The sequence below is a fragment of the Lithobates pipiens genome, unplaced genomic scaffold, assembly GCF_037356315.1.
Source record: "Lithobates pipiens isolate NorthernLeopardFrog02 unplaced genomic scaffold, aLitPip1_a1.2 Scaffold_16, whole genome shotgun sequence".
Lineage (NCBI taxonomy): Eukaryota > Metazoa > Chordata > Amphibia > Anura > Ranidae > Lithobates > Lithobates pipiens.
The window spans coordinates 356187338-356206144 of record NW_027507748.1 but is presented as its reverse complement, the minus strand read 5'-3'; the positions used below and the strand labels follow the sequence as shown (position 1 = coordinate 356206144).

The 18807-nt window shown below is 45.3% G+C and overlaps 1 protein-coding gene across 2 annotated transcripts in view; it reads left to right on the top strand.

Moving 5' to 3' along the window:
- The window catches only part of RIMS3 (regulating synaptic membrane exocytosis 3), a 234914-nt gene that overhangs the window by 189859 nt on the left and 26248 nt on the right, over window positions 1–18807 (top strand). For both annotated transcript variants that reach the window (XM_077481929.1, XM_077481928.1), the window contains exon 4: window positions 898–1010. In XM_077481929.1, the coding sequence (XP_077338055.1) occupies window positions 898–1010 (113 nt within the window). The remainder of the gene's footprint in view (window positions 1–897; window positions 1011–18807) is intronic.

Sequence of the window (18807 nt, the reverse complement as noted above, 5' to 3'; positions counted from 1 at the left end):
TTGGACCCTGGGCAAAACTTGTCTTGGGGCCCCCCTCATGCCGTTTTGCTCTCCACCTGCTCTGAGACATACAATAAATAGCAGCTAGACTCAAAATCAGTTTACTGAATCAGATCAGGCAGCTATTGTGATTGGTTGCCAGAGGTTACAGTGTATCATTACCACTCACTGACTGGTTGCTAGAGGTTACAGCGCACATTACGGCTCACTGATTAGTTGCTAGTGGTTACAGCACATGATTTCTGCTTGTTGATTGGTTGCTAGAGATTACTGTGGATTTGACCTCAGGGGGGCATGATATATATCAACTATCAATCATATCAATCAGCCACTATTTACATATGAATGCTGTCACTATTTACATATGAATGCCGGTAATTGACATGTAAACACAGGGTCTGCAGGTGAGTCATCTGTACACAACAATAGCGCAGAGCTGGGCAGCATTAGTAGCAGCACTTTACACTGAGATATTGGGACATAGCACAGGACTAAAACTTCAAGGGACAAGGGAATTTAAACCAGGATAGTTGGCAAGTATGAGGCAGCTGCTTTGGGCCCCACAACAATGACAGGACCCAGGGCAGCTGCCCCTTTTGCCCTGCCTTAAAAATGGCCCTGGTACTTTCAAACATATGTTTTTGTTACCTGGCTAAGGGATGAATGGTGAAGATCTATTGCATATTTGTTTCAGATCAGGAACTCACTAGGTAATGAAGCTAAAAGTAAAAATAACAGTTAATATAAACAGTATAGGTAAAGGAAAGGCAAAATACGAAAGTTAGAAATTGACTGAATTACTGAAGTTTTTAGAAATGAGCCACAATATATTTACAGCAGCGCAAATTTTGTTTCCCCTCCTATACACCTCATACTTTGTATTGTTACCCATTACAGATTTATATTTCCTACGACCCGATTAGGAGCAGAGAGTCACTTTAGTCATTTTTTGGATGGACTTGGACCTGCACAGATTGTGGGGAGACAAACCCTCGCTACTCCCCCCATGGGTGAGTTGAAATGCAAATGACATGCTGAATGTGTTTATGTTATACGTTTCATGTGAAAAAAATATGGCTCCTGCTGCTAACTGTCAGTCCCTGTGTGAAGAGGGAAAGTGCACAGAAGACTGCAGTCAGGCACAGCACTGGATCAATCCAAGAGGTAGGTAATTGTTTAGAGGGGAAGGGGTGCACAGCAAGACCTAAAACATTTGTAGGCAGGTTGCCTACTCTTGGTTAGTCAGTCTACCTGGCTACCCAGCTTGGGAGGGAAGGGGTTAATGCTTTTGCTTCCTTTTCTTGTGTGTTTGTGGGTTTACCCCTTTTAGCCTCCCTCCTGTTTGATATAAAGGGAAGAGGTCCGGATCTTAGGGGGGACTTAAAACAGTTAACCAAGAACAACAGGAATATAGAACAAGCATGGAAACCCAGAACGAGCTCGGGATGCACACATGGAGACTCAGAACTATATCTTAAGAAGCTTGTTGGAATGCCGATCCATCGGAAAACTTACAAGGACATGAACACCTTTGCTCGAGCTATCTCAAGTTTGGACCCCCCTCTCCAAAGATGCTACATCTGTACAGGTAACCCAGGGCAAACACAGATAGGCTTAGTGTGGGAAAGGACTTTGTTGAACATATTCTGCCAAATGTTCAGGAAAGTTGTTTACTCTGCTTAAATCCTGGTCTGAAGTTACTCAAGGGGTGCATGTGAGTCCTGGCATATCTGAATGTAGCGGTACCCCTTTAAGGGCTGCTGAAAGTTGTGGCCCACCTGCCACCCTGCCCAGCCTGGAATTCACTTCCCAGTCACCTTTGAGACAAGGAACAGTCAATGTGGTTGTTTTGTCTTTTTATTTAGGGATTTGAACTTCGATAGGGATAGGAATATATGGGATGCCTAGTAGAACAAGCAATTGGTTGATTGTATATCAATCAGTTGGGACAACTATGCACACTTGACCATTCCAGTCTCCTCCAGCACATCTCTTGCTTGCAGATGGTTACTCTCTCTCTCTCTCTCTCCTTCACAACACTGTACTCCAGGCACAGCTAGCATATGGTTAGGCTCAATGACTCAATCAGGCCTCAGCAACTGCCTTTTGCACGCAGGGACAGCGGGTCCCTTTTAGTGTAGCAAAAATAGAATAGGAAGTCTTTAGTGCTTGCTGTCATATGGTGGACTACTGCTCCCAGTAAGCCCTCTTCAGGCCATGGCAGTCCTCCTGGCTGCAGCTGCCCGGCTCCACTGCCTGTGACATTGCAATCCTCACTGGCTCCACAACCAGCTCTGACTGTTTCCTCACAGTCCTCTCTGGCATGCCTCTCCAGTCCTCCTGATAGCACATGTCATTCACCAGCCCTCCTGGCTGCAAACCAATAGTTCCCTCCTGAGGACTTGCCCAGCAGTACTAGGTCCTACTGTCCTCTCTGACTCATCTCTGTGCCTCCTGTTCAGATCTTCCATGCATTCTTAAAGGGATCCATCCTGCACCCAAGTCCCAGGTCAAAGGTCATCCCTCGCCCCCTCCACCTCGACTGGGGAGCTCCTGCCCAAGCTCTGACAGCCTAGTACTCCATCCTCAGTTCTTCCACCCAACAACTCCTCAGGGCTCCATAAAACTCCAGACTGCTCCTCCCCACTTCCCCTCCTCCTCTTCTAGAATCCTATAGAAGCAAGAGGGAGGTGACAGTAAAATGATGCTGTCTGTGAGCTGCTGCTCTAGGCCACGGAAATAAAAAGATTTTTCTTAGTTTCTGTAAGTACATTTTCTAAATAAGTGATTTTCTCCTTCACTGATGTGTGCTAATGAGGTAGCACTGATGGGCATTCATGAGGTGGCACTTATGGGCACTGATGAGGCAGCACTTATGAGCACTGATTAGGTGGCACAGATGAGGAGGCACTAATATGCCGCACTTATTGGCACTGATAGGTGGCACTGATATGTGGCACTGATGAGCACTGATAGGCAGCACTGATGGGCAGCACTGATGGGCATTGATGGGTGGCACTGATGGACATTGAGGGGCAGCAGTGATGGCCATTGATAGCCAGCACTGACTGGCATCACTAATGGGCACTGATTGGTAGCACTAGTGGCCACTGATCGCTGGCACTGGTGCCATGTTATTGTAATCCCTTGATGTCCCTTGGGAGAAGATACCGCTGATCGTCTCTCCTCGTCACACACTCTGTCAGTGTGAGGCGATGAGAGCGATGAGAGCTGATTACCAGCATCTCCGTATTTACATGTGACCACCTGTGATTGGACACAGCCAATCACATGGTTAAAGAGCCGTGGCAGCAAGCGGTTAAAAAGAGTTAATGTAGGAACAAACCTCACCCAGATGTTCTTGCGATGAGAAAGTTCTTCCATTGAGCACACAGTGCGGCAGGCTGGTCTGTTCCTGCAAAGTTTGAGGAGAAGGACACACGCTGCAACTTCCCAGCAGTCCATGTGGCTCACTCTACGCATACTGTAACTCCTCACAGTCCTCTCAAGCGTAGAAGCGAGAATCAGGTAACCTCTTACGGTTCCCTCCTTCTTCCTGGCTGGAAATTAAGTAGCCCTGCGTGGGCTGACCTGTCCTAGCAACAAGTACCTGGTCTTTGTAAATGGATCTCATTTACCCTGAATGTCTTTTAAACAAGCCCAAACCTCACTTTCTAGCAGGGACATGAAAGAAATCCCAGATTAGATCATCCTCCCTCTCTCCCCGGAAGATCTCCACAACGTCCATAATCTGGGGAGGGACATATGGGAAGTCCAGGCCCCACTCCAGGGCTACACTCCTCTGTACTTCTCTCTGGAAACAGGAGAACCTTGGCAGTTTTCTAGTGTTCCCTCCTCCCGGGAGAACACAGGCATCCAGAGTCCTCGTGTTGTTTGGTTTAGACATTATTTACACACTTTCTACTTGTTGTATCATTTAGCGCTGTGAAAGATACACTTAGCTGCAATAAACACACTAAAGATGCAGCAAGTAGGATTTTAAACGTACTGCACAAATCCTCATAGGTGTAAATGTAGCTTTGGAGATACACAGATCTTTTGGGTAGGCACAAGTGTCAAAACCAAATGACACTATACTTGGCACTGACCGTACTTTAAACATTGCATGGAATGTTGCTGAGATAAAGATCAGTTAATGCTGACATTTGTGTCAGGTGTTTATTTTTTGTTAAAAGAGGGATTAGAACCATTTGGGTTATGCTGCTGCCCGAAGAAAGCCTCAATTTTTTGCCAGTGACCTAGGAGGATCGAAGTCTTTTCTCTTCTGAGAAAAGTTTAACTGTTTTATTAGCCAGTTTTGTTTCAGACTTCATCTACACACTGCTTGAGCTGGTTTCCTATGATGTTATCCAGATTGGCATATCCTCAGCATTTGAAGGCCGTATCAAGAACCCACTGGATTGAGATCTTGATACGGTTCAGTGCCTGCCAACCCTCTCCCCAATCCCTACACTGGCTCCCAATCACCCAGCGAATTAAATTCAAAATACTAACCACAACATACAAAGCCATTCACAACCCTGCCCAGAGCTAGATCACCAATCTTGTCTCCAAATATCACCCAAATCGTCCCCTCCACTCTTCTCAAGACCTCCTACACTCAAGCTCTCTCGTCTTCTCCTCCCATGCTCGTCTCCAGGATTTCTCCAGAGCCTCTCCCATCCTCTAGAACTCGCTACCTCCACTGGTCCGGCTATCCCCTACTCTTGCTACCTTCAGGCGATCCCTGAAAACTCATCTCTTCAGGAAAGCCTATCATGTCTCCAACTAATCTCCTACCACTTCCATCAGCTCATTCCCCACAGTTTTGTACAACCTGCCCCACCCTATTAGATTGTAAGCTCTTCTGAGCAGGGCCCCCCTAATCCTTGTGTATTTTATTGTATTGTAACTGTATTGTCTCCTTTTATATTGTAAAGCTCTGCGTAAATTGTTGGCGCTATATAAATCCTGAATAATAATAATAATAATAATTGGAAAATTGTGGGGCTCTGGCTGTTGCGTTTACCACACCTCTGTGTACTGTGTTACTTAGCCATAGAGCACCTTCCAGGTCCAGAGCCATGGCTCAGCCTTAGGTATCATCCGGTTTTTTAAGACTCATTATGAATAGGCCGTGTGTGCCAAGCATTAGGAGCTACTATTCTATTACCATTGGACGCCTTTATTACCCCCTTTTGTCCGTTGGTCTTCATGGAGAGACTGAAAACACCTAGTGTTTCATCGCTAGACTGAGTGCTCTGTGTGCTCTGTTCCCGTCTTCAATATATTGTAGCATCTTCCCAACATTATTTCTATTTCTGAGACACACTGTTCTACTTCAGCTAGCACTTGCTGCCTCCTAAAGTGACCTGATCACCTATGGCCATTTAAACTTCTCCTCTTCGTGAGTAACCAAGGTCTTTATCTGGTATATTCTGCTAAGTTGTTCCTGGTGCAACACATTGGACCACAAACATAAAAAGAGCAGACTTGCTGAACTAGGGTTTTTCAGTTCTTGATCCATTAACAGTTCTAGGGCAGCCTGAAGTGTGTCCTCAGAATCCAACAACTTGGAGCATTGTTCCCTGTTTGAATCGCATTCCTTTGTGTTTTCCTTGGATATTTTGGGCGTGGTCCCTTCATTGGGTTTAAAGAGGAAGTAAACCCTGATGAGTTTACTTCCTCTTTTTTTCCCTGCAAAGGTAAAGCATAATGGACTACTATGCATCGCATAGTAGCCCATTATGTGTCACTTACCTGACACAGGAGCCAGCGAAGTCGCCGATGTCCCCTGTAGTCCGCCGCATCCATCTTGCTGGTGGCGTCTCGCAGCTCCGCCGCTGTCATTCGGCGAAGCCGCGATGACGTCACTCCCGCGCATGCGCACGGGAGTCGACAAATGCGGCAGCTCCATTCTTGGAACTGCCGCGTTCAGTGCGCCTGCGCGCCGCTGTCTACGGCGCATGCGCCGTAGACAGCGGTGCCGTTTTCGGGCAAATATCTCCTAAACCATATAGGTTTAGGAGATATTGCTTGGACCTACAGGTAAGCCTTAATCTAGGCTTACCTGTAGGTCAAAGTGGTTTGTAAGGGTTTTACAACCACTTTAACCTTGCTCAATTTCACTGTAATTATTCAGAAAATTATGACTGCAAAATACACAAGTGTACCCCAGTGCCTTCCAGGTCTTTACCCTGTGCATTCTTCAAGGTTCTAGCCACTGTGTTTGCCTTGTTATGCTCTCAGAGTATTCCTATTATGGAATATCTCGATGACCTCCTGTTGAAGAACCAGGTAGCACAGGTCCTGGCCAAAAATGGGGCATGGACAATTCAGACCTTTAAAAGGTTTGGTTTGATCCAGATCCTTCCCAAGGTGAGTTCAGCCTTTCACCTTAACCAAAATATTTTGATGCTGCCCCTCTGTCTAACTACAATACACCAGAAAGAGTTTTCTATTCCTTGTCTGGATTTAGTTCAAGCTGTATGTGTCTACCCTGCAGCCACTGTTTTCATTAGAAAGACTGGTTCTGCTTTTGTCATTCCTGATGGTCCCAATAAAAGGGAAATGGCTTCAAGCTTATTAAGGATCAGGGTTCCACCCTTTATTGCCAAGGCACACTCTACTAGGTGTGTGAGTGCTTCTTGTGCTTTTCAACATTAGTCAACTGTTTCCCAGATTTGCAAGTCTGCTGTCTGGTCGTCTGTTCACGCATTCTTTAAGTTTTATCAAGTGGATATTTAGGCCAGCTTTGGGTATAGGCTCCTTCAGGCTGCTGTTTGACCTGCAGGTAGCCCCTAGTTTGTTCATAGTTCAGCCTGTTAGCAGTTTGTTTGCTGTGTGCGGCCATTCCTCAGTTTGACTGCTTTTGGACATCACAAATATTCTCAAGGATTGAAATGGAAAACAGGATTTTGTACTTACTGTAAAATCTTTTTCTTACAGTCCATTAAGTGGCACAGTGGCCATTTATGATCACACTCTTAGCTCTGCATTGTTACAAAACAGAGGTGTCCTGTGAATTGGAGTTGTTTTATGAGGCTGGTCACTGTTTTTATGTTTGTGTTTGCTAGTGTCCAAAACTTTTTGTAGATGGCAGAATAACCCAAATGTCCCTGAATTATGTGTCCTTCAGTCAACTTGAAGAAAAGTAGGCACCAAGATTCTATTGTATCCACAAAAATAAACTGTATCCATAAAAGCTGTGCTCTTTGAATAAGACACAGAAACATTAAGTCCCTTTAAAGCATTTATTGGGGTTATGCATATTGGCAGCCTCCCAATGAAGTCAAGCAAATACATTGCTTGCCAGAATATACAATCACTGTATGATCTTTCTATAGAGAGACTACAGCATTAACATGCATGATTGTATTTTGATGCCTTGTGCAGACATCACTGACACCAATATCTTGAAAAAACGCAATAATCTAAAAAAAACCTTATGAACAGTTGTTTCCTTTTGAAAAAACTGGTTAACCTGGGAATATCTATTTATGTCATGGAATTACGTATGTTCCCCAGTATGTTTTTAGGTGAATTTGGTAAGAGTTATCTTTTGTGGGTACCTTTTAAGGTCTGTCACCCTTTCCGTTATTCGGTCATTGGTATACAAGGTTATATGCTTATGCAAGTATTGATAAATATGCTCCTGTTTACCTATTGCTTAATATGATTATTATTAATATGATCTGCTGTTAACCTGAATAAAACAGAAATGCTACAACCAAACAAAGACAGCATAAACATGGCAAATTTATTCCCAGCCCAGTCTCTACCAAAGACTTTCATAAATTTAATTTACAATGCAGTACTGCCCTCTACTGTCCATGCCTCAGAATGCATAGGAACAACTCCTTACGTCTCGCCAATCATACTGAAAAGCCATTCATACTCTGGGGAGGATAAGACCTCTAGGATTTATCATTTGCAGACTGGTTCCATTATCTGTGACATATACCTGAACTGTGCCACGGTCCGCCCTGAAAAATAAAAGAATGCACCTTGTTTTTGCTTTTTATGATTGCTCAAATCATGCTTAGTACTTAAACTGATGATAAGTGCACATACAGATGGCAAAAACAGTATATCTAATCAAAATGCCTGCGCTTAAATATTGTATACACATTACGAAACATTTCAGCTTAGTACTTTATTGGTTTGAGTTGCACCCTTAAAAATTTCTTTTTTCATCTTCAAAATCTATTTTTTTAAAGGATCCCATGCACTATGTGTGAATAACAAACAACACAAGCAATGTGCTTTCATAGAGAATGAATTACCCTATATATCCACATGAATTGGAACATCCTTCCATATAATTGTGTTTGTGTTTGTGTTTCCAGTAAAGGGTACTATTAGTGCTACAGCATACAAGGACATTTTAGATTTCCAACTTTGTAGCAACAGTTTGGGGAATGCTGTTCTCTTTTCCAGCATGGCTGTGTCTTTATGTCTTTATGCCAGGTTCATAAAGACATGATTTGATGAGTTGTATGCAGAGTAATTGTAGTAGCTTTCCCCAAACAGATCTAAACCTTACTAAACTCCTTTGGGATGAACTGGAATGCTGATTGCCAGTCGGGTCTTTCTGTCCTTACTTCCCAAATGCTCATTAGGCTTAATTAGCATAATTTCCCACAGATATACTGTACTCTAAAATCTTGTGGGAACCCTTCCTAGAGAAGTGAAGGCTACTGCCCAGTGCCCCAGGTCTAGGGACAGCTCTGTCTGAAGAGAATCATTTTTACTGCCCTATGTACATGTCACTAACTGTGCTCTGTCTCTTTCTACTATAAAGATTTTTTTTTTTTTTTACCAAACATTTTATAAAATCTGTAAAAAAAATTGTAGGATAGAGACCAAATGTCAGGACTTTAAGGCAGTCAGAAAGTGCAGGCACGTGGGGTGGAGAGATATTCCCCCAGACTCCATCTACATAGTTATGGCACTCAGGGATGTCCTAGGAGCAGGAAGCCTAAGCTGGCTACACATTACAATACAAAAATAACATTTTCCTTTAGATTTACCAAAATCATATAATATGAGGTCAAACGTAAAGACTTTCAAATTGTATGCAATCAGGCTGGCCCTTACACTACAAGTAAATCTAAAGGAAATTAAACACAAAAAAATTGTATAATGTGTAGCCAGCCTAACAGTGCAGGGTCCTTCAAGATGCAGTTTCTCTCAAGTAAGTAAGTTTTTCTAATCTCCTACTAACCACCAATGAAATGGGCTCTGATGGAGAAGGCAGTGATCACCGACCACCAATGCTACAGGGTGGAACTGACCAAGAGTATTACAGGAGGCATTGAGCACCAGTGCTGGAGGGGTAAGCACTGACCATCTATGGGGCAAGTGCAGATACCAATGCTGCATAGAGCACTGATAACTGTTGAAGGGGACAATGACCACCAATACTGCAGGGGAAAGTTACCATCAATGAATGCTATAGGAAGCACTGACCACTAATGCTGAAGCAGTCGCTGACCACCACTGTTTAGGTAAGCCATTCCGACTTTCGTTACAAGTCATATTGTAATTGAATGTTATTAAAAATGACCTTTCCTTTTCAGTCTGCAGCTGCTGTAATTTTCAATAAATGCAATGCAATATGGCTACCTGGATTTGTTCTGTACACAGAATGTGTACTGACCACTCCTCAGAAACATAATTTCCAGCTTGTGTGATTGGCTCACCAATTTTACCTTTCCTTTTCAATTTGCAGCCAATGTCATTTCCTGAGAATACATTGCAATATGGCTGCCTGGATTTTTCTGTACACAGGATGTGTATTAACCATTCCCCAGAAACATAATATCCTGCTTGTGTGATTGGCTCACCAATGTTCCCAGAAGTCTGCCTAAGACACAAGTCAGATTTTTGGCACCCCTGCAACAAAAATGTAATTTTTGGTGAGATACTCTCAATATAAACACATCTAAAAGGGATGCAGGCCTAGCAGCTTTACTCATTAGTGCCCTGCAGTTGCACAGCTGACTGATAATTATGAAACCACTCCCATTAGATCCACACACAGAGACACAGAAGAACAAACAGTGATTTCTTCAGAATAACAAATTGTAGGAAGCTGCAACAAAGGATGTTATAATATTTGCAATGTACCGTGTTTATCAGCGTATAACACGCACTTTTTCCCCCCTAAAATCAGGGGAAAATCGGGGGTGCATGTTATACGCTGATCCCCCGCTGTTTCTGCCGTTCTCTGTGGCTTCTGGGTATTTTTGGCCACACTCGGCCGTTCTCGGCTATTTTTGGCCACACTCGGCCGTTCTCGGCTATTTTTGGCCACACTCGGCCATTCTCGGCTATTTTCGGCCACAAGCCGAAAGCCGCCCAGAATGGCCGAGTGTGGGCAAAAATAGCAGAGAATGGGCAAAAATAGCCGAGAACGGCCGAGTGTGGCCGAAAATACCCGAAAGCCACCGAGAACTACAGAGCGCCGCCGAGATACAAAGGATATCCTCTCTGTATCTTGGCGGCTCCATTTTTAAACGCCAAACACACTGACAAGGCTGCAATGGACTGACAAGGCTGCAAATGACTGACAAGGCTGCAATGGAAGGCTGCAATGTAAGGCTGCAAACGACTGACAAGGCTGCAAATGACTGACAAGGCTGCAATGCAAGGCGGCAAATGACACTGATAAGGCTGCATTGATGGGCATTTAAATGTAAGTTTGTTTCCTTAAACTTCCTTCCTAAAAGTTTTTTTCTTTTAAATTCCCTCCTAAACTTGGTGTGCGTGTTATACACCGGCGTGTGTTATACGCTGATAAATATGGTACTTAGATCACTCAGAGTGGAATATTTTTTCTCAACAAAAGAGGAATTACAATTTAAGGAGGAACTTACCACTGCCCAAGAACATTTTAGGATGCACTAATCACCAGTGGTTTAGGGGAACCAAGCACTGACCATCAATTCAAGTAAACACTTTCTCCTGAACACTGCATTCTGTTATGTGATTATGGGCTCAATCCATGAAATGTTATCTATCAATTCAAAGATCAGTGGTAAAATAGCTCATATCACTTTTCAAAAAAATTTGGGGGAATTTACAAAAAAACGCTACTAAAATAGCGCATGTGCTATTTCTTGAAGTGATGCAGTATTTTAGTAGAAAAAATCTGTGGTATTTTAATGTGGGATCCCGCTGGCATCCTTATTGATCAGTGAATAGCTGGTTGTTAAGGAGACAGCACCTGTGGTGTCCTTAACAACCATAACTCATCTGCTCTCAGCAGGAGTTCCTGCTGACAGCAGAATGTTAAACAAAAGAAAATCTGGTATTAAAAAAACATTGTTAATGAGGACAAGGGCCTCTTCCCCACAACACTTGGCCCAGTGGTTGTGGGGGTGCAGGGGGTGACTTATCAGAATCTGGAGGCCCCCTTGAACAAGGGGGACTCCAGATGCCCCCCCCCCCCCTCCATACATAGTACTCCTATTCATTCACCCAAACAAATTGGCTAACAAAAACCCAGGGAAAGTATTTGACAAGTCCTTTTTTAGGGGAAAAAATTTAATAAATGTCCCCCCAAAGTAAACCCAGTGTCAATCACGATGAATGCCACTCACCCACTCACCGGACTGCACAAAAAAAAATAAAAAGTCTGCACCCGAGGCTTGGCTCCCACCAACTTACAGCTCCGTTTACCACCCGCCGCTAAATATATTAAGGGGCGTGCCACCCAGTGACATCATTGGCCCAGCATGCCCTAGACATGCACAGTGACTAAATGGTTAGCAATTCTGCCTGGCAGCACTAGGGTTGTTGGTTCAAATCCCAACCATGGCACTACCTTCCTGAAGTTTGCATGTTCTTCCTGTGCATGCTTGGGTTTCTTCAGAGTACTCTGGTTTCCTCCAACACTCCACAGACATGCTGGTAGGTTAATTGGCTCCTTCCTAAACTGGCCCTAGTATGTGTGTGTGTATGAATGTGAGTTAAGGACGTTAGATTGTAAGCTCCTTGAGAGCAGCGACTGATGTGAATATACAGTATGTGTAAAGCTCTGCATAAAGTTGTTGGCGCTATATAAATACCTTTAATAAATAAATAAATACCTGGGCTATTAAGCTGTTACTTACCATATAGGGTCAATAGGTAACTTTAGGCACTGCACCCATTTACAGCAAACACACAGACATAGCAGTGGTACTCAAAAAAGATTTGCAGTAACAAACGTTGCATGCTTTTGCCACCTATAGTATGTATAATCACTCAGTTTGCCCCAGTTGTTTCTAAGTACAGGTTTCTTATACGCTGACTCACTGCTCACTAAAAGCCTACACAGTGACAAGGCAACTGCTACAAAGACTATAATAATAGAACAAATTGTGTCACTGAGTCTCATACGTGTGATTGCCCTGTTAAAACAAGCAGAAGAAGCATAGAAGGCGCGTGCATTTATCTTTCCAATATGTCTCTCATTAGGCAAATATTACTGCACAAGGCACATTATAGTCATGTGGATCCTGCAAATTCCAAGTAAAGTACAATTTCTGTGAGAAACAATATGGGGTCATAAAGCAGAGATTAAAACATTCCTGTAGTATGGGAGTTAGACTGCTCACTGTCATTATTAAACTAGTACTAAATGTGTCTGATCCATTCGAAACATTTCATCTTTGATATTTCCCCAAGCATAGATGCTGTATCTCTAGGGAGTAATTTCTGGTAAGACAATCTTTCTGCAGCAAATTGCCCCTCTCCTGTGGGATTTATTGCCATCTCTAATTACCTTGTTAGTGTTTTGCAGTCAAAACTCTAGCCTGGAGGAATGAGATCATTCCTGTCCAGAAAGTTCTCTACTGTTCTTGTTCACGCTAAATATTATTTCATTCTTCCTGGCATTATATTGCAGCAGAGGCATAGCTAGGAACTCTTAAGCTGTGGGCCCAGGAGTTATAATACCATGGTTTCTGGCAAAACATTGCAAGAGGCACCTAATATTGAACATTTTGAAACCATGTACTGTTGAATTTAGTCCTTAAAGTGGTTGTAAACCCTTACAACCAACTTTGACCTACAGGTAAGCCTAGATTAAGGCTTACCTGTAGGTCCAAGAAATATCTCCTAAACCTATACGGTTTAGGAGATATTTACCCGAAGACAGCCACTGCGGCGCAGGTGCACTGGGCAGGCCGCAGATCGCGGCGATATGCTTCAGATCACGGCGATATGCCGCAAGTGTCGGCTTCTGTGCGCATGCGCTGGAGTGACGTCATCGCTGCTCTGGCGAATCACTGCTCCGGAGCAGCGAGACCCGGAAGTCACTCCGGGATCCATGGCAGCGGCGGACATGAAGACGGAGGACTGCTTCGGGGGCTTCGTTCTCAGGTAAGTTATTCATAATGAGCTAGTATGCTATTCATACTAGCTCATTATGCCTTTGCCTTGCAGGGTGTATTTTTTTTTTTAGCCTTTACTTCCTCTTTAAAGTGGAATTCCAGGCATGAATCATAACCTCAGGATCTCATTGATATCAATGCTGGTTTAACTGCAAGCATACTCTAGGTCAGGGGTAGTCAACCCTGGAAATTGGAGATCGACCTGAACAACATGGAGGGAATCAAAGAACACCAGCATGCAGCGCTTTTATTATTTATTTATTTTTTTAAACTAAGGAATGTCCATCTTATAATTGGAGCTGTTTTCCCTCCTCCCCCCGTTATTCGTTTTGTTATGTTTTGTTTTTCTCACTTATTGTTTTTTTTTAATGTATTATTGGCTGTCTATTCTTGGCTCTTTTTTGTTGGGCCAGAGAATTTCGTGACATTGGTCTGGTCCCCCCTATGGGGTGTGCCCTTTTGTTGTTCTATTTTTTGTATTTCTTAGACAATTCTCAATGAAAATTATTATAGAAAAAATGAAAAGGAAAAAAAAGGAAGGAATGCTTGAAGAGTTCAGAAGTGAGTAGTAACTAATGCAGAGTTTAGGTATTAATAATATGTAATGCAGAGTACAGGGGTCAGAAGAAAGTAACACTAATTGAAGAGGTCAAAAGTTTGTAACTCAGAGTTCATAGGTCAGCAGTATGTTGGGGCAGTGCAAAGGTCAGAAGTAAGCAACACAGAGATCAGTAGCTTATAACAGTGCAGAAGTTAGGAGTAAGCATCGCAGAGTGCAGGTGTCAGGATTAAGTAACATGGAGTGCAGGGGTTAGGATCAGGTAATGTGGAGTGCAAGGGTCATGATTAAGTAATGCAGCATAAGTAGAGCAGCTGTGATCTATACAAAGCATATGAAAAAGATCTTTCACCCAAATACCAATGCCTGTGCCTTTTGGAGGAGCTCCTAAAAGTGACACTGACAACAGCATTGGCAGTGTGAAGCTCTACCTTTCTGAAAAGGGAGTCTGAAGTTTTGGCAGACTGGTATGAGGTGAAGAACAAGAGCTGGTGACATAAGGTATAGGGATGAGCTTGGTGTTCGAGTCGAACGCGAATACCGAATGTTATGGGCCGTTCGTGCCAAATTAGTGTGGCGCTCACGGCCCACAATGCACTGTGCCATCACAGTGCATTGCTGGCTCGTGATTGGCCAAGCATGCACTGTGACCACGTATGCTTGGCCAATCACAGCGCCGGCAGCGAGGAGAGCCATAATTGGCTACAGGCAGGTGTTGTGTGCCTCCAGCACAGTATACACCTGTAGCTACCCTTTATTGCTGGTGTTCTCTAATACAAGCATCTGCAGCATTTACAGTGGGTGTTGTGTGCCTCCAGCACAATATACACTTGAAGCTACCCTTTATAACTGGTGTTCTGTAATACAGGCATCTGCAGGAGTTAAAGTAGGTGTTGTGTGCCTCCTGCAAAGTATACACTACCCAATTGCTGGTTTTCCCATCTCCTTGCAGGCCATTACTATGTCTGAAAGGCCAACAAGGAGAGGCAGACAGTCACAAGCCAATAAAAGAGGGCAAGCAGGCTCTGTGTCTAGAGACAACAGTGCTGGTCGTGGATAAGCACGTGGCTATGGGACATGCTTGTCCTTATTTTCGGCAGCTGGACATGTTGAGCCGCATCATGCCGAAGACTTGGTAAAGTAGATGACCAAGCCCTCCTCATCCTCCTCATCCTCTCTCATCCAGGCTCAGGGTACTAGCAAAGCAGCTGCCAACGCGTCCTCTTCCCTCGTCTCAATATCATAAGTCACTCCTTCCCTAGACCCACCATGTCCTCCTGAGGAGTCCCCCGAACTGTTTGAGCACGGTGTTGGGTACATGCTCCAGGAGGATTCCCAGCGTTTTGAAGGATCTGATGATGATACACAGCTAGAGGAAGGCAGTAGCGTCAGCACAGAGAGAGGGGATGCTCAAGAAGAACAGCAATCTGGCAGTTGTGTTCCACCAGCTGCAGCATACTGCCAGGTTTGCTCCAGTGATAAAGAGGGAGGGGATGATGAGGTCACTGACTCCACATGGGTGCCTGATAGGAGAGAGGAGGAGGAGGAGGCACATCTCCAACGAGGCAGGATGCCCTCCGGGGGCCAGCTTAGGGGCAGCACACCGACTGAATCACACCGCAGAGCTCCTCCTGTGCAGGGCGCTGCCTCTGTGTGTTATTCCAAAAGTTCTTTGGCGTGGGCCTTTTTTGAGACCGGTGAATCAGATCACACCGCTGCTATTTGCAACATATGTCTCAAGCGTATCTCGCGTGGCCAAAACAGCCGCTTGGGCACCACATGCTTGACCAGACATGTGTTGACCTGCCATGCAGCTCGTTGGCAAGCGTACCTTAAAGACCCACACCAAAGAACAAAGCGGACCTCTCCTTGCTCCTCATCAGCTGAGATCTCCAACCCCACTAGACCTTCAATCCTCTCTGAAACCTGCACTGAGAGGAATGAAGGTGTAGAATTAGGTGTGTCACAGCCAAGTACTTGCGGGCACTCTGCTAGCAGTACACCCACGTCCGATTGTAGCAGGCAAATTTCCCTGCCCCAGCTGCTGGACCATCAAAAGAAGTTCACTCCCAGCTATCCACATGCCCAGCAGTTGAATGCTAGGTTGGCTAAATTGCTAGCACTTCAACTTCTGCCTTTTCAGTTGGTAGACTCTGCCCCCCTCTGTGAGTTTGTGCAATGTGCGGTTCCTCAGTGGCAGGTCCCCAAACGCCACTTTTTCTCACGGAAAGTGATTTTGGCTCTCTACCAGCATGTGGAAGGCAATGTCCATGCCTCGCTGGACAGAGCAGTCAGCGGTAAGGTGCATATTACCGCTGACTCATGGTCCAGCATGGACAGGGACGTTACCTAACCTTCATGGCCCATTGGGTCACTCTTCTGACAGCTGGGAAGGATGCAGGACAAGGTGCAGTAGTGTTGGAGGTTGTTCCACCACCACGCCTCCAAAATGCTACTACTGGTTGTGACACACCTCTCTCCTCCACCCCCTCCTCCTCTTCTTCTTCCTCCATGGCCTCTTCCAGTGCTTTGTCCTCGGAACCAGCGGTGCTTCGTAGGCGTTCAAGGGGCTACGCAAGTACATAGGCAAAAAGATGCCATGCCGTGTTTGCGCTGGTTTGTTTGGGGGACAGGAGCCACATTGGGGCATATATTTTGTCAGCTCTGCAGGGGCAGGCCGAGAGGTGGTTGACACCACGCCAGCTTAAGCCAGGAATGGTGGTTTGCGACAATGGCACCAACCTCCTCTCTGCCCTCCGACAGGGACAACTGACCCATGTGCCCTGTGTGGCTCACGTCCTTAACCTGGTGGTGCAGCGGTTCTTGGGCAGGTACCCGGGCTTACAGGATGTCCTGAGGCAGACCAGGAAAGTCTGTGTGCATTTCCACCGATCATTTAATGCCAGTGCTCAGCTGGCTGAGCTCCAAAAGGAGTTGAACCTGCCCAAGAACCGCCTTATATGTGACATGCCCACCAGGTGGAACTCAACATTGGCCATGCTGCAGCGGCTGCACACGCAGCAGACGACCATCAATGAGTACCTGTGCAACTATGGCACCAGGACAGGGTCAGGGGAGATCGTTTTTTTTTTTACCACGCCAGTGGGGCATGATCAGGGATGCATGCACTGTCCTGTCACCATTTTAGGAGGCCACAAGGATGGTGAGCAGTGACAGTGCATGCATCAGTGACACTGTGCCTCTTGTCCACCTGGTGGAGCACACACTGCATCAAATAATGGACAGGGCACTTGAGGCAGAACAGAGGCAGGAAGAGGAGGACTTCCTTGCCTCTCAAGGCCCCCTTTATCCATACAGTGTCCCTGCTGTCCCACCCATTGCACAGGAAGAGGATGAGGAGGAGGCTTGTGTCAGCATGGAGATGCAGCCTGGCACTCAGCATCAGCAGCAGCAGTCTTTTAGGGATGATTAACAGTCCCAAGAAACCCGTGGACTTGTACGTGGCTGGGAGGAGGTGGCTGCGGATCATGTTGTCCTTAGTGACTCAGAGGACTCCGGACCAAATGCCTCAGCTAACCTACGCTGCATGACCTCCCTGATCCTGCAAAGCCTGCGGAAGGAAGTATTCTTTGGATCAAGAAGAGAGACCATTACTGGCTGGCCACTCTCCCTGATCCACGGTACAAGGGCAAGGTTGCAGACCTATCTTGCCATTGCAGAGGGAGCAGAGGATGAGACATATCCGGGAGGCCTTGTAGAAAGGTCTGTGCAACGCGTTCTCAGAGACTGGGAGGTTACAAACTCCTGGTCCTGGACAACATGTTGCTGAGGCTTCGGTCAGTCACAGAAGGAGCGGTGGAGAAGGTGGCCGTCTGACCGATGCGTTCAGACAATTTTTTAGTCCGCAGCCCCAAGATATGATCGGTTCCAGCAACCATCGCCAGCGTCTGATTTACATGGTGCAGGAATACCTAGGGGGAAGGTCAGACTTGGACACCTTTCCTACCAAAAATCTTCTGGCTTACTGGGTCTTGAGGATGGGTCACTGGCCAGAGCTTGCACAGTATGCAATTGAGCTACTGGTATGTCCTGCATCCAGCGTTCTTTCGGAACGCACCTTCAGTGCTGCTGGAGGCTTTGTAACTGATCACAGGGTGCACCTGTCCACTGACTAGGTTGATCAACTGACCTTCTAAAAGATGAATCAATCTTGGATCACCACCAGCTACCAAGCACCTGAAGCTGATGTAACCGAATAATTTTTTTGAAATGTCACATCCCTTCAAGACTGCCTATGCTGATGCTGAGTGACTGTCCTGTTATGTTGACTGACTATCCTCTTCCTCTTCAATGATCCCGCTGATATCTTGGAAGAACATTTTTGGTTCTGGGTGATGCCACCAGCCCAATTTTTCACCCCCTGTTTAACAGGTGCATATAATTAGAGTGCAATGCTTTGCAGCAGGGCTCGTTCCTGCACTCCAACTAGAGTATATGGGAGAGGTTGCAGTGTTGTGGCACCAGCACCGGTGCCTAAGGCCCAATTTTTCAGCCCCTGTTTAACAGGGGCTTGTAATTACAATTTTGGATGCAATGCTTTGCAGCAGGGCTCATTTCTGCACCCCAACTAGAGTATATGGGAGAGGTTGCAGTGTCGTGGCACCAGTGCCTAAGGCCCAATTTTTCAGCCCCTGTTTAACAGGGGCATGTAATACAATTTTTGATGCAATGCTTTGCAGCAGGGCTCATTCCTGCTTTCCAACTAGAGTATATGGGAGAGGTAGCAGTGTTGTGGCACCAGCACCAGTGCCTAAGGCCCAATTTTTCAGCCCCTGTTTAACAGGGGCATGTAATACAATTTTTGATGCAATGCTTTGCAGCAGGGCTCATTCCTGCACTCCAACT